The sequence below is a fragment of the Anas acuta genome, chromosome 6 (assembly GCF_963932015.1).
Source record: "Anas acuta chromosome 6, bAnaAcu1.1, whole genome shotgun sequence".
NCBI classification, from domain to species: Eukaryota; Metazoa; Chordata; class Aves; order Anseriformes; family Anatidae; genus Anas; species Anas acuta.
This window is the reverse complement of record NC_088984.1, coordinates 19,244,469-19,257,675: the sequence shown is the minus strand read 5'-3', so window position 1 is coordinate 19,257,675 and position 13,207 is coordinate 19,244,469. Positions and strand designations below refer to the sequence as shown.

Below are 13,207 nucleotides of genomic sequence, written 5' to 3'. Positions count from 1 at the left end.
ACAAGCAAGAACAGGCTGGGGAGAAGAGGGGTGGTTCTCAAACAGGGGCAATTGCTTCCCATGAGTACATGCTGTAGCAACAGTGTTAACAGGTACTAACCATAAGAATAAAAACACATTAAAACAAAACAAAACAAAACAAAACAAACAAACAAACAAACAAAAAAAAAAAAAAAAAAAAAAAAAAAACAGGAGAACAAAGGAAACTGCAAAACACTGTCAAAGCAGCTTGCATGAAGTGTTGCAGAGCTGCAACGAAGGCAAGATATAGAAATGCAGTTGGAAGGCCTTCAGCAAAGCACCTAAGATGCTTTGGAGCAGCCAGGACTCTGAAAAATTGAAACTAAAACTCTACAGCCAAAAAGCTAAGTAGTATCCTGTTTGCATAAATAAATTATTGACTAGGAGGCAGTGTTACCCCTGTATTTAGCACCACTGGAATACTATAAAAAGTTCAATTTAGATGGCATGTTAAAAAAATTGAGAATGTGCAGAAAAGAGTAGAATGATTAAAGGGTTGGAAAACATGCTTTATTCCAAGATAGACCAGGAGCTCAACCTACTTAACATATCAAAGAGAAGGTTTAAGGGGTGATTTGATTACAGCTGAAAAAACCTCATGGGGAACAGAAATTTCATCATAGACATACCTTTGATCTAGTAGGCAAAGATATAACGGGTTCAATACCTGTAAGTCAAAGACAGAAGAATTTCAAATGGAAGTAATTCTAACCATGATCACACACCTGATCAATGACTGTGATTGATTTCTATCTTAATTTCTTAAGTCAAGATGTAATCTTTTTGTGGAATCCACTTTACTTAAACACTTGAATTTGGAGAGATCTCATAACATGGTGTACAACAAAGGTTAAGCAAGGTCTTCAAGGTCAAACTTCATTTTCTGTGTTTTGGTTTTGTTTGTGTTTGGGTTTTGTTTGTTTGTTTGTTTGTCTGTTTTTTAACAATCTATAACTCAATCTCTGATTTCAGTTGACTTCAAGGAGACCTGTAGAACCTGAAAAATCATGCTGCATTAGTTACAGAATATACTCTAATGAATGGATGCTTCAACCTTTTGTGTATTTATACACAAGTTATATACATCTATTATGAAATTACAAGTCTTACAATGACGTTAATAAGCCTGTCCTTGCTTACAGGCAGTTTCACAAAGAAAAATGATCTTCTCAGAGCTTCCTGTTCTCTTTTTCTGGGTGGGCTCCTACTTTTGTTTGTGCTGGGTTTCACAGAGGTTTCATCTTTGTCCTATGTACTGGGTCTTGCTCATAACTATTCACTTAGGAAGCACTCAGTGTGAAACATCTCAGTGTCTGTTTCATGTAATAACAACTATGCTCAGTCATTACCCTAAGCTTATGCAGCCAACTGTAAATTCCCTTAAAGTGAAGTACTTGCCCATCAGGGATTTTTTCATATTTCCCAGTCAAAGAAAATGAAGCCAACCATATGTCTTGAAATTAGTGATAAACTTCTCACATTACATTGGCAAAATACCTTTCTGAATTTTGCATCTATTAGGGGCTTATGCCATTCAGATTGAGTTGTTTTAAAAAAATTTCCTGTTGTGCTATTTTGAACATTTGTATCTGCCATCCTGCTAAACATGGTTGTACCAGAGTATTCAGAGAAAGCCTGTGTGGCTATTGCCTGTGGAGCTGGCAAGACCACCATGCTCCATGGCATATCTTGGATAAACCTCAGAACTTTAACACAAGCCCTATTTCAGCAGTTCAGCTCAGCTGCAGCAGTGCTGATTGTGACTGATTGCCCCACGTATAATGCAGTCAGGTTTGCATTATTCCCAACCAGCTGTTACGTTCCAGCATGTTTTAATCATGATTAGCTGACATCATGCAGAATAAGGTTTCTTTCATATGGGTCAGCTGTGGACAGCATCAAGTCAGCTAACTTTGCTGTTTACAGCTGGGTTTCAGCACACTGCAGTTCTGCAAAGCATACCAGCCCAGCATGACAGCAACAGCACACAGGGTTTTGTACTTTGCGCAGCACAGAAGATTGTACCCTGTATGCATGATTGGATACTGAAACTGAGTCCTTCACAGACTGTCAAACAAAATCTACGCGCAGCTCAAAAACCTAACTTGCCCAAATGGTGAATTTTGCTAACAGGATGAGAAAGATAAGAGATGCAGCTGGCCTGGGTATGGTGTACCTCCTGCAGCAAACCACCATGCTGAGCCAGTGACTTGTGACACCTCTTCACACCCAGCACTCATTAGCTTCTGTAGTGACCGTGCTTCAGCAGCACAGCATGTGCAGCCACATCCAAATCAAAGCTCAGCTACACCAACAGCATTTCAGATGAGATCAGTTTAAGGGAGACTAGCAGGCCAATTCAATGGAGCAGAAATCCAATGGGGGTTTAAAATTTCCTTACAAAGCAAAAAAGGAAACACCCTAACTCCGAAGCAGCCACGTTTCAGAAGCACTGGAAGGAAGCTGGGAGGGTGCTCAGGGGAGTAGCACTATGTCTCTGGCCTGTGATTGCAGACTTCTTCAGGCAGCGCTTCTGGTCTGTGCTAGAAATGGGACACTGGGCTATGTGGTCTGACTGGACAAATTGTGTCCTGCCTGTGGCTAAATGGGAAGCTTTGCTACAGGAGGAAGTTCCTTCTGTGATGAGTATTTTGAAATAAAGAGCTTAGCTACTGTAGAAGTCTGCTTTGAGAGGAAAAGGACAAATTCAAGGATACAGTGAAAATACATATTAATATATAAAACTTTTTTCCTACCATCTCTTTATTCTTCTAAAAATGGACAGGTTGATGTTGTTTCCTAAAACATCCAAAAAGTCTCTTAAAAAAATACAGGATTACTATACAGTTTATGGGCTGGTTAGCTACTGGGTGATTTGGTAGAACATATCCAATTTCTCTTTACTAAGGTGATCAATAATCACATCATATACTCCTAAAACCCTTCTTGCACAAGTCAGTGACTGTTGCTATTACTCAGTTTAGATGCGTACCAGAGCCCTCATACCAGTCAGCAAGCTAATTGCAGTGTGTAAGCACCTGTAACAGTTGGAGCCATTGGCAGCCATGTGGTTTTTTACAGAACTCACATAACTGTCACAAGCATTTGTAAGTGACAAACTGGAACCCTTGGCAATGTTGATCAGAAAGCTTCCCTCCTTAAAATAAATTATCAGTGACTTTTTTTTTCAAGTACAATTTAATTATTGTAATAAATAAATGTAAAGTATGATTTCACAAAGTGTGACTTAGTTCAGTGATCAGTCTGAAAGGAGAACAGTGCATATCACCTTCACACAGCAGCACTTGTCAGGATTTTTGGTACATTTTGGCATTTTAACAGAAGGCTTTGAGAGATGGCACTTACTACAATTCATAGTGGCATTTACTCTGAAGTTACAATCCTGCTGAAAAAAATAATATGAGATGTTCAAAATTGCATCTGAAATCACCTTAATGCCTTTAGATCTGGATTATTTATTTCAGGGAGCTGTAGTTAAAAATAATAATAATAATAATAATTTTTTTGAAATTCTTTTCTAAACAGGTCATTTTTATTTTCTGGAAGGGCAAAATGATGCTCTGCTTTGTGGAAATAGCTCTGATGCTGGGTAAGACCATATTTCACAGTATTATTTCACAGTGTCCAAGTTAAGTGTTCAGTCTTCAGATGTGCATGGTGGGATGCGGGAGCGTTATATTTTGAGTGATTACATTCTTTCACATAAGAAGTAATATTTGATTTTTACACCAGACTGTGGATTTGGATCTCCAATTGCAATGGAATCAGTGGATTTCATTGACCTCGCTGGATTAGTTAATGATGTTAGTATTTGCATAGCTGAATCAGAAATCTGATATTAGTGTATCTCCTGCCAGTATGTAAAGTAACAGATACCACAGCTAGAAAACATGCTATTTTCCAGCTCCAGTTGCACATAGGAGTACTAACAGGTTCAAGAACAGTAGAAAGTAGTGACATTAGTTACAACATTAAGAATCAATTATTTGGACTATGTTTTAGAAGCTTGAACTTTTCGCAGTAGGGTTTTGCTTTGGTTTGGTTTTATGTGCTTCTCCCACTTAATTTTTCTAGTATCCTTTAAAATAATTTTCAATTAAAAGTTACAAATTCTATGATATATATAGTCTGATCCACTATACAAGAACAATTCACTTTTTAATCCTAATCTTCTTCTGGACATTCCAAATGATAATACCAAAATACCTATGTAAGGTAACACCCAGTTTGTCTTTGCAGGCAGTGCCCAGAAGGGTATACATGTGTGAAAGCTGGTAGAAACCCCAATTATGGCTACACAAGTTTTGACACCTTCAGCTGGGCTTTCTTGTCACTGTTTCGCCTGATGACCCAAGACTTCTGGGAAAATCTTTATCAACTGGTGAGAATTTTTTTATGGATAATAGACTAAATATGTTTGCAGCAGTAATGCAAGAAAACCAAGTATCTTATATTAGCTTAATTTTCGCAGTGTGAAGAACAGAACTGTTGTTAACTTGTTCTTGCTTATAAATGTATTCCTACTTCCAGACTCTACGTGCTGCTGGGAAAACATACATGATATTTTTTGTTCTGGTGATTTTTCTGGGCTCATTCTATCTGATTAATTTGATTCTGGCTGTGGTTGCCATGGCCTATGAAGAGCAGAATCAAGCAACCATGGAAGAAGCAGAACAGAAAGAGGCAGAATTTCAACAGATGCTGGAACAGCTGAAGAAGCAACAAGAAGCGGCTCAGGTATACCTTATGGTGCAATACAAAAGAATATTAAAGAAAATTTTCTAGAGATATTGAACCCCTGTTTTCTGAATTTGGAGACAGAAACTGCCCTGCTGGGTATTCAACATCAGAGTTAGCTCAGAGATTTTCTCTTCCGAAATAAAGGCTTTTTACTGAAAACAGTTGAGGCATAATCAAGAAGAAATATTCAAAACTAGGAATACGTTGTTCATTATGTTTTTATTTAGTCTGACGTCATCAATACAGTGTATTAGACTTCTGCATTTTAAAGCTATTCACAAAAGGTGCAGGAAGGCTAACACCAAAGGCTATGACCATATTTTTAGAATATTATATGAAAAGACTTAAGGGAGTTGGACTAAAAATTCCATATAAGTAAAATTTTAAAGACTGTCTTGATTTGCTCAATGACACAAATTAATTCTGCAATGTGGCAGGCAGCAGCAGTGGCAGCAGCAGCAGTAACAGCATCTGCCGAGTCCAGGGAGCCCAGTGCTGCAGAAGGAGCTGGTGGGCTCTCAGAAAGTTCCTCAGAGGCATCCAAATTGAGCTCAAAGAGTGCGAAAGAAAGAAGAAATAGAAGGAAAAAAAGAAAACAGAAAGAACAATCTGGAGGAGAGGAAAAAGAAGAAGATGAATTTCACAAGTCTGAATCGGAAGACAGCATAAGAAGGAAAGGTTTCCGATTATCTATTGAGGGCAATAGACTGACATATGAAAAGAAATACTCTTCTCCACATCAGGTACTGCATATAGATATTTTTAGTAGCAGCATATCTTTAAAGTGTCACAGGCTGTTACACAACTACTTTAGTTTTCCTGGTATAGTAATATGACCCTACTGCTTAAAGAAGGGAAACATTGAGATTTTCATTAAATTTTTGTATTGTTTTCAGTGTCTGACTGAAAGTGCAGTAGCTGCTAGGCTAACTTAAAAAAAAAAAAAAAAAAAAAAAAAAAAGAATGAAATGTAACTTCATCTTCATATCCCTACTCTTGTAAAAGCATTATTCAAAAATCATATTAAAATATTCACTAGTTGATTCTGTGGGTTTGTTTTTTTTTAGAGTGATTATACCTCATCTATGCTTATTAAACGTTAACAGTGTTTTTTCATTATGATAGCCTCACCTTTTCCTCGTGCTTTAATGATGCTCGAGTTTGGTTTAATATGTGAAGGTTGCTGCATATAAAGAAACATGTTCATATTTTTACTTTTTGCTTGATGGGTATTGTGCAACTACTCAGTAACTTTAAGGACATTAATAACATTAAGAGGAAGGAGTGATCAAAACTGTTTTTGTCTTAACAATCCATGAGCAGAGAGGTATATAAAATATAATGAAAATTATATAATGAAATACATACAGATGTTTCACAGCAGCATTTATCTTATGGAAAACATTTTAAACAAAACAAAAAACTTATGTGATACTAATAACAATGCTAAGTTTGAAGATTTCAGCTAATAATTATAAATTTTGTTTGCCTGCAGTCTTTGCTGAGCATTCGCGGCTCCCTGTTTTCTCCAAGGCGCAACAGCAGAACAAGTCTTTTCAGCTTCAGAGGTAGAGCAAAGGATATAGGATCAGAAAATGACTTTGCTGATGATGAGCACAGCACTTTTGAAGACAACGATAGCAGAAGAGATTCTCTCTTTGTGCCGCGCAGACACGGTGAACGGCGCAACAGTAACATTAGTCAGGCCAGTAGGTCATCCAGGATGCTGGCAGTGTTTCCAGTGAACGGGAAGATGCACAGCACAGTGGATTGCAATGGGGTGGTTTCCCTGGTTGGTGGACCATCTGTTCCTACATCGCCTGTTGGACAGCTTCTGCCAGAGGTGATAATAGATAAACCAGCTACTGATGACAATGTAAGAAAGTTTTAAATAGCTTAGGCATCATGGCTTTTTCTTACTGCACCAGCCAGTGTTATCTACAGAATGGAATCCTTGGCAATGCTTCCTGGTTGGTCAAGCTGTGAATGCTCCTGCATCTTGTAAAATCTTTAATAAGTAAAACAGATAAGATAGGTTTGCAACTCAAGCTTTTTTCTTTTTTTTTTTTCTTACTAATATTCTCATAACTAACAAATGCTATTTGCAGTTTTCACACACTGAAATATTAACTTGCACATTCACAAAAGCACTATACTACATTACTGTGCTATACTTTATTTTTGCTGCAATAAAGGTCTATGGCTATAGTCCACAAAATCAAAGTTACTATACAACTGAAAATTGTACACAAAAATGCTATCATATGTCTACAATAAATATGACACTGCTACTACCACTTTATCAAAATTAGCATTATCAGTTAATTTTGATAACATGCTTCTGTATCAGCCCCACTAAAATATAAGAAAGTAGTCAATTCTTTACTATCATTCATTCTTGTATATTTCCATCCTTTGCTGGTGGAGTTCAGTAGTTTAGACAACAAGTAGCTCATTGGAAAATCACATTTCTACACACAGTACAAAAAAAAAGTGTCTGTGTGAACATATGAGCAGCACATATTGCTGTCACTGTGTATATACATGCAGGTAAGAGAAGAGGTCTCTAAAATGTCTTGCTTAGTTCAAAATTGTCTACTAACATTGATTAGAAATATAATAGCATGAGGAAGCATGAGGAAGTCATACTTTTCTTGCTACAGTTTGTCTAGTGTAAAAGACTAGTATGTTATAGGAAACTGAATTCTGTCAGCAAGAGCAAGGAAAAAATACAGTTTGCAAAAATTTTATACAATCTTTTGAATTCAGTCCTTTTCCATTTGTTTAAACAATTTTTCAAAGCTCAAAGGAAAGAAATGCAAAAGTTACGTGAATAAACTCTTGCTAACTCTTGAGCAGTAGGTAACTATTGCCTAATATATATTTTTAATTATTTTTAACATACTAAAAAGTAAGAAAAGTCTGACATTATAAAAATTGAAGTGCACGAAGCACGCATACATGCATATTAATGATAGGGTTTTATACAATATGTACTTATTTTATTACTGAAACATGGTCTGACTTATTTTTTTTTATTTGTAGGGCACCACTACAGAAACTGAAATAAGGAAAAGAATATCAGGCTCTTTCCATGTTTCTATGGACTTTCTGGAAGATCCAGCTTTAAGAGAAAGAGCAATGAGCATTGCTAGCATTCTTACAAACACAGTGGAAGGTGTGTACTACTCATAGCTTAATACCTGTTTTTTTCAATAAACATCTGAAAATATGAGTTGAAACATTAAGAATTATTTAAAATATCTCAATGAATAGATACTGTTCCACAAACCAACAAATATTTATCAAAGCTCTACATACATTGAGTTTATTACACAAATAAGCATTTATAGTTCACTGTTTTGCCATCAAATACCTTGTGGTCATTAGGACTACAGCGTTGTGTCTGATGGTCGTAACTAAGAGGATGCTTACTCATATTAATTAAAGAATTGTTGGACACAAAAAGACCACTGAACATTATTCATATATATGTTACTATTGCTAAAATATATGCATATTTTAGCAGTTGTATTTATTCAATTACTCTAAAGAAGTGCTACTACAGGTGATAAAAAAGTTTTCGGTTTTGTTTTTTGAATAAAAATTATGTTGAAAAATTTTACCTTACTACCACAGTTTTGAAAGTAAAATATTTACATAATCGAACAGCAAGTTTGAGGAACAGTCTGAATCAAGGAACAATAGAATACATAATACATAAATTGCTACTGATGTGAATAGTGATTGAAATATAGAGAATTTGTGCTTATAGGGGGGTTAATTGATAACATTACAGATGGTAATTAACTTGACTGATACAAGTAATGTAGGCTTGAGATATAGGTTAGAGCAGTCACATACTTACTGCTGTGAACTTTGAATTTTTTTGTGAACTTTGATTTCCCACAGAACTTGAAGAATCAAGGCAGAAATGCCCACCATGTTGGTATAAATTTGCAAATATTTTCTTGATCTGGGACTGCAGTCCACATTGGTTAAAAGTAAAGCATATCGTCAACTTAGTGGTAATGGATCCATTTGTTGACTTGGCGATTACTATTTGCATTGTTTTAAATACACTTTTTATGGCCATGGAACATTATCCGATGACTGATGAATTCAATAATGTACTTTCAGTTGGAAATCTGGTAAGTCTATTGTCTTTTTATGTTTATAATTTTAAAGAAAGTATGTCTGAAATAACTGAAAGGAGTTTAAGTTTGTTGTGTTATTGCTGTTGTTGTTTTTAACCTCTTTAGAAAGTGAATTTAATGTCCATCTATTGCTCTCCAGATAAAATACAACATTTTTGTAAATTTCACTGTCAATCCTGGGTCATGTAACTTAGGATTCTGTAAAATCAATATTTTCCAGCGTTCCGCAAAACCAGATTAAATATTTAAAAAGGGGCCCCAACGCTACATTAAGTAAAGTCTATATTAAATAGAAGTTGATTTATCTAACTACTAAACCAGGAAATGCATTACTTCCATGAAAAGGACACCATGGAAATAAATGTAGTGTTTCATTTTCAATCAATACAATACAAAAGTGTAAATTATGAATGTGTTTTTAATTGCTTTCCTCTTGTTACTCTGTTTCCTGAGTACAGGTCTACAATCACTAGAAGAGCCATTTAAAGGCATTTCTAGAATTTTCCAGGCTACATGACTTTTTATGTGGATATGCGGATTGGTTTCTTTATATGTTTTATGCAAAACTATGAAAAATATCCCACAGCACTTTTTCCTCTCATAGTCTTTACATTTTTTAGAATCAGATAATTAGTAAGATATCTTTTTGTCATGTTGTCAACTATATTTTCTCTCTTCTACTTCAAAAAGATAAATTATTAAAGAATTCAGGAGTTAATTTTCTGTAGCTCTGATGCTTTTGAACTGACAGGTTTGATCACAGCAAAGCATCTGCAGCTGTAGTCCTACTTATTCTCTTATTTTAAGAATGGATTTCTTACAATGTGATTTTTAATAATCCTTGTTTTGTAATGAAGAAAAAATAACTCAGATCATGTAAATAACTACAGGATTCAGATAGGAGAATTAACAGACAAACATATAGCTGGTTTTCCTGTATTTAAAATAAGGGATATGAGTTCGCTAGTAAAATGAAAAATCTTGTGTTGAGCAAGTTATAGCAAGTATATAGCAAGTTAAAGCAAGTTATAGTCTTTTTCCAAACAAACAAATATATATATATATATATATATATATATATATATATATATATATATATATATAAAATTTTTGTGAATATCAGACTACAAAGAGAGTTTCCTATCAATACACGCCCTGAAAAATAGTCCCTCCCCAGCTTTCCTGTAGTACCCTTTTAGGTGTACTTGAAGGCCACTATAAAAACCTTTCCAGTACCTTCTCTTCTTGAGGTTGAACAACCACAGCCCCCTCAGCCTGTCTCCCCAGGAGAGGTGCTCCAAACCTCCGGTCAGTCTTGTGCTCCTCCTATGGACTTGTTCCAACAGGTTCATGTTCTTCTTAGACTGGCAGCCCCAGAGCTGAATGCAGTACTCCACGTGGGGAGAACCTCACCATCCTGATGGTTAAGAACCAGAGCAAGTCAGAATCTGGTCCATCTCATGATTATCCCAGTTAGATTATATTCTCTTTAACTGCTCCACTTTCTATTCAGCCTTCCTGAAAATGGATTATCAAAAACAAGAGGAGAGGAGAAAGAAGCATTTCAGACCAGGGTTCAGCCATCCTTTAAAAGTGGCTTCAGTACTTTCCTTTTGTATAGGATTTTTTTTTTCTAATACTCATAATCTCAACAGCTCTCTCTCAAAGCTGCTCAGAGTTGCTACTTTAGCAACACCTAAATATGATTTCTGCTTCATTCAGAATATTTCATTTCACAATAAGATACAATTACCAGGAATATTATGTTTAAAATGTACTCTTAAATGTTATTTTATTTCTGACATTAAAGTGATTGAGCCAACGAGCTTCACTAAACTTACTGGCAACACCTATGTAGAAGTTTCTCAGCTTTTTCAAGTTGTATCTCAGCTGATTCCCAGCTGTTATTAATAATCTGTATTGAACTGAATGGGATTCTTGCAGGCTGGAGGAGCAGGAGTCAGATTTATTCTCATTCATGCTGCTGTATAATGTAATTAGTATACTAAAAATGATGTTATGCCATGTAATTTCTTGGAAAGCATTCTGGTTTATGTCGTGAAAATCAAATTAGGGATATTGTTTGTGCAGTACAAATGATATCCTTGAGAAAGTCCATATCCTGACAGAGTTGAAATTGGATTCTAAATGTTATAAAACAGAAGTTTATGTAATTTCTTCAGTGTAGAATTCAATTAATTGAAAAAAAATTACTTGGTTTGTATGGCCTTTTTTAAGGTAAGGTGGTCATAATAAATCACTACAGGGAACCATTTTTAAGTATCAGTTTTGGATGAGGCTAATTGCAGTGAGGTAGCTCAAACATCAGCTAAACCTGTAATATTATATTTCACAAAAAAAATAACCAACTGCATTCTGAATTCAGGTTTTCACTGGAATCTTCACAGCAGAAATGTTTCTCAAGATAATTGCAATGGATCCTTACTATTATTTCCAGGAAGGCTGGAATATTTTTGATGGTTTTATTGTAACCCTTAGCTTGGTTGAACTTGGTCTTGCAGATGTGGAAGGACTCTCAGTTCTTCGATCATTCAGATTGGTAAATATACATCAATTGCACTGATTTTTCAATGGGGTTTCATTATTTTTTTTCCTTAAAAATGTGCACAGCTTGCCATGACACTAAGCCTTAAGTTTCTTTCATTACTACAAATCCATATTAGTCGTAGTATCTTACTGTCCTCAGTGGGAATTTATAGAGATCAAGACAGATAGCAATGGGTGTCTAAGCCTAATTCCAATTTATTTATTATATATACATATTTTAAATATCCTGCTATGCAGAAACAAATAGATTCACTAGATAAACGTGTTGTGCTCTGATTAACATCACGGGAAAAGATCTACTCTGCAAATACTTGTAGAAAAACAGCCTAGTTGATTTTAGGAGATAAGCAACAGATTTTAAATTCACTTTGGTTGGTAATTTCTTGAGCCTTGGATAAAAACTATGCTTTGAGGATATCCAGCTCTAACTTTGCAAAATTTGTGACTGACCCTTCTATCATCACACATTTAGAAAAGAGGATAACCTATCAACAGTCATACTCAAGGCATATTTTGCAGTAATATCTTTCCGTAAATTATCTTTTAAATATCTTTGTGTCTTTCTTACTCATCCTAACATTCTTTTTTTTTTCTTTTTCTTTTTCTTTTTTTTTTCCTTCCAGTTACGAGTTTTCAAATTAGCAAAATCTTGGCCAACACTAAATATGCTGATAAAAATTATTGGCAACTCGGTAGGGGCTTTGGGGAATTTGACCCTGGTGCTGGCCATCATTGTGTTCATTTTTGCTGTGGTTGGGATGCAGCTGTTTGGGAAAAACTACAAGGAATGTGTCTGCAAAATCGCAAGTGACTGTGTACTTCCACGCTGGCACATGCAAGATTTTTTTCACTCTTTTTTGATTGTATTTCGAGTACTGTGTGGAGAATGGATAGAAACAATGTGGGACTGCATGGAGGTCGCTGGCCAAGCCATGTGCCTTACTGTCTTCATGATGGTCATGGTGATTGGAAACCTAGTGGTACGTAATCAAAACATTAACAAAAAATTATTCAGCAACAGCGTGTTCAATTCTGAAGTGAACTAAGTGCTCTGGCTCTGCTTCAACAAAACACTTAAGGAGGTGGTTTCAAGTGATGCTTAAAGTTAATTTTAAGAGCTTTTCTGGATTGAGAACAAAGTATTCTGCAACTTACAACATCAAAAGTCTAAGACGTAATGTTACAGTGAGCACTTAGTCACCTCTTAATCTGTCTTTTGGCTTTTTTGTAAATATTTTCTGCTTCAAATAAATTTAGATTATGGTCTCTTTATAAACCATTTGCTGTATTTTATTATTATTATTATTATTTATCACATATGATTAGTCACCTAAATCTAATTTCTGCTGTGTGATGGAATAAGTTAATTAAAAAATATATGTATATATCTATATATATATGCTGAATAGCAAGTTTGTTATCTCCACTTTTGGGTTGTAAGGGTTTTCCACCAAAATGTTTTTTTACTATCTGGATGTAAAGACACATTTACAGATATTAGTCGGTTGTAGTAATATTTTTGAATAGTGAACAGAACCCAAACAAAACAAACAAACAAACAAAACAAAACACTTAGTTTTCCACAGAGAATATAAATAGTTTTGAAGGTGCTTTTATTTGGTTATGGGGAATTATTGTGACATCAGTCTTCAATGTCACTAATATGAGCCTTTTTATTTCTTTTTAATAAAGTACATGTT

General features: G+C 35.2%; 1 protein-coding gene across 3 annotated transcripts in view; it reads left to right on the top strand.

The window, feature by feature from the left end:
* LOC137858226 (sodium channel protein type 1 subunit alpha) overlaps positions 1 to 13,207 on the top strand; it is a 110,359-nt gene that overhangs the window by 56,154 nt on the left and 40,998 nt on the right. For all 3 annotated transcript variants that reach the window (XM_068685645.1, XM_068685646.1, XM_068685648.1), the window contains 9 exons: positions 3,568 to 3,631; positions 4,282 to 4,423; positions 4,573 to 4,779; positions 5,220 to 5,525; positions 6,278 to 6,658; positions 7,828 to 7,960; positions 8,695 to 8,933; positions 11,326 to 11,499; positions 12,131 to 12,487. In XM_068685645.1, the coding sequence (XP_068541746.1) occupies positions 3,568 to 3,631; positions 4,282 to 4,423; positions 4,573 to 4,779; positions 5,220 to 5,525; positions 6,278 to 6,658; positions 7,828 to 7,960; positions 8,695 to 8,933; positions 11,326 to 11,499; positions 12,131 to 12,487 (2,003 nt within the window). The remainder of the gene's footprint in view (positions 1 to 3,567; positions 3,632 to 4,281; positions 4,424 to 4,572; positions 4,780 to 5,219; positions 5,526 to 6,277; positions 6,659 to 7,827; positions 7,961 to 8,694; positions 8,934 to 11,325; positions 11,500 to 12,130; positions 12,488 to 13,207) is intronic.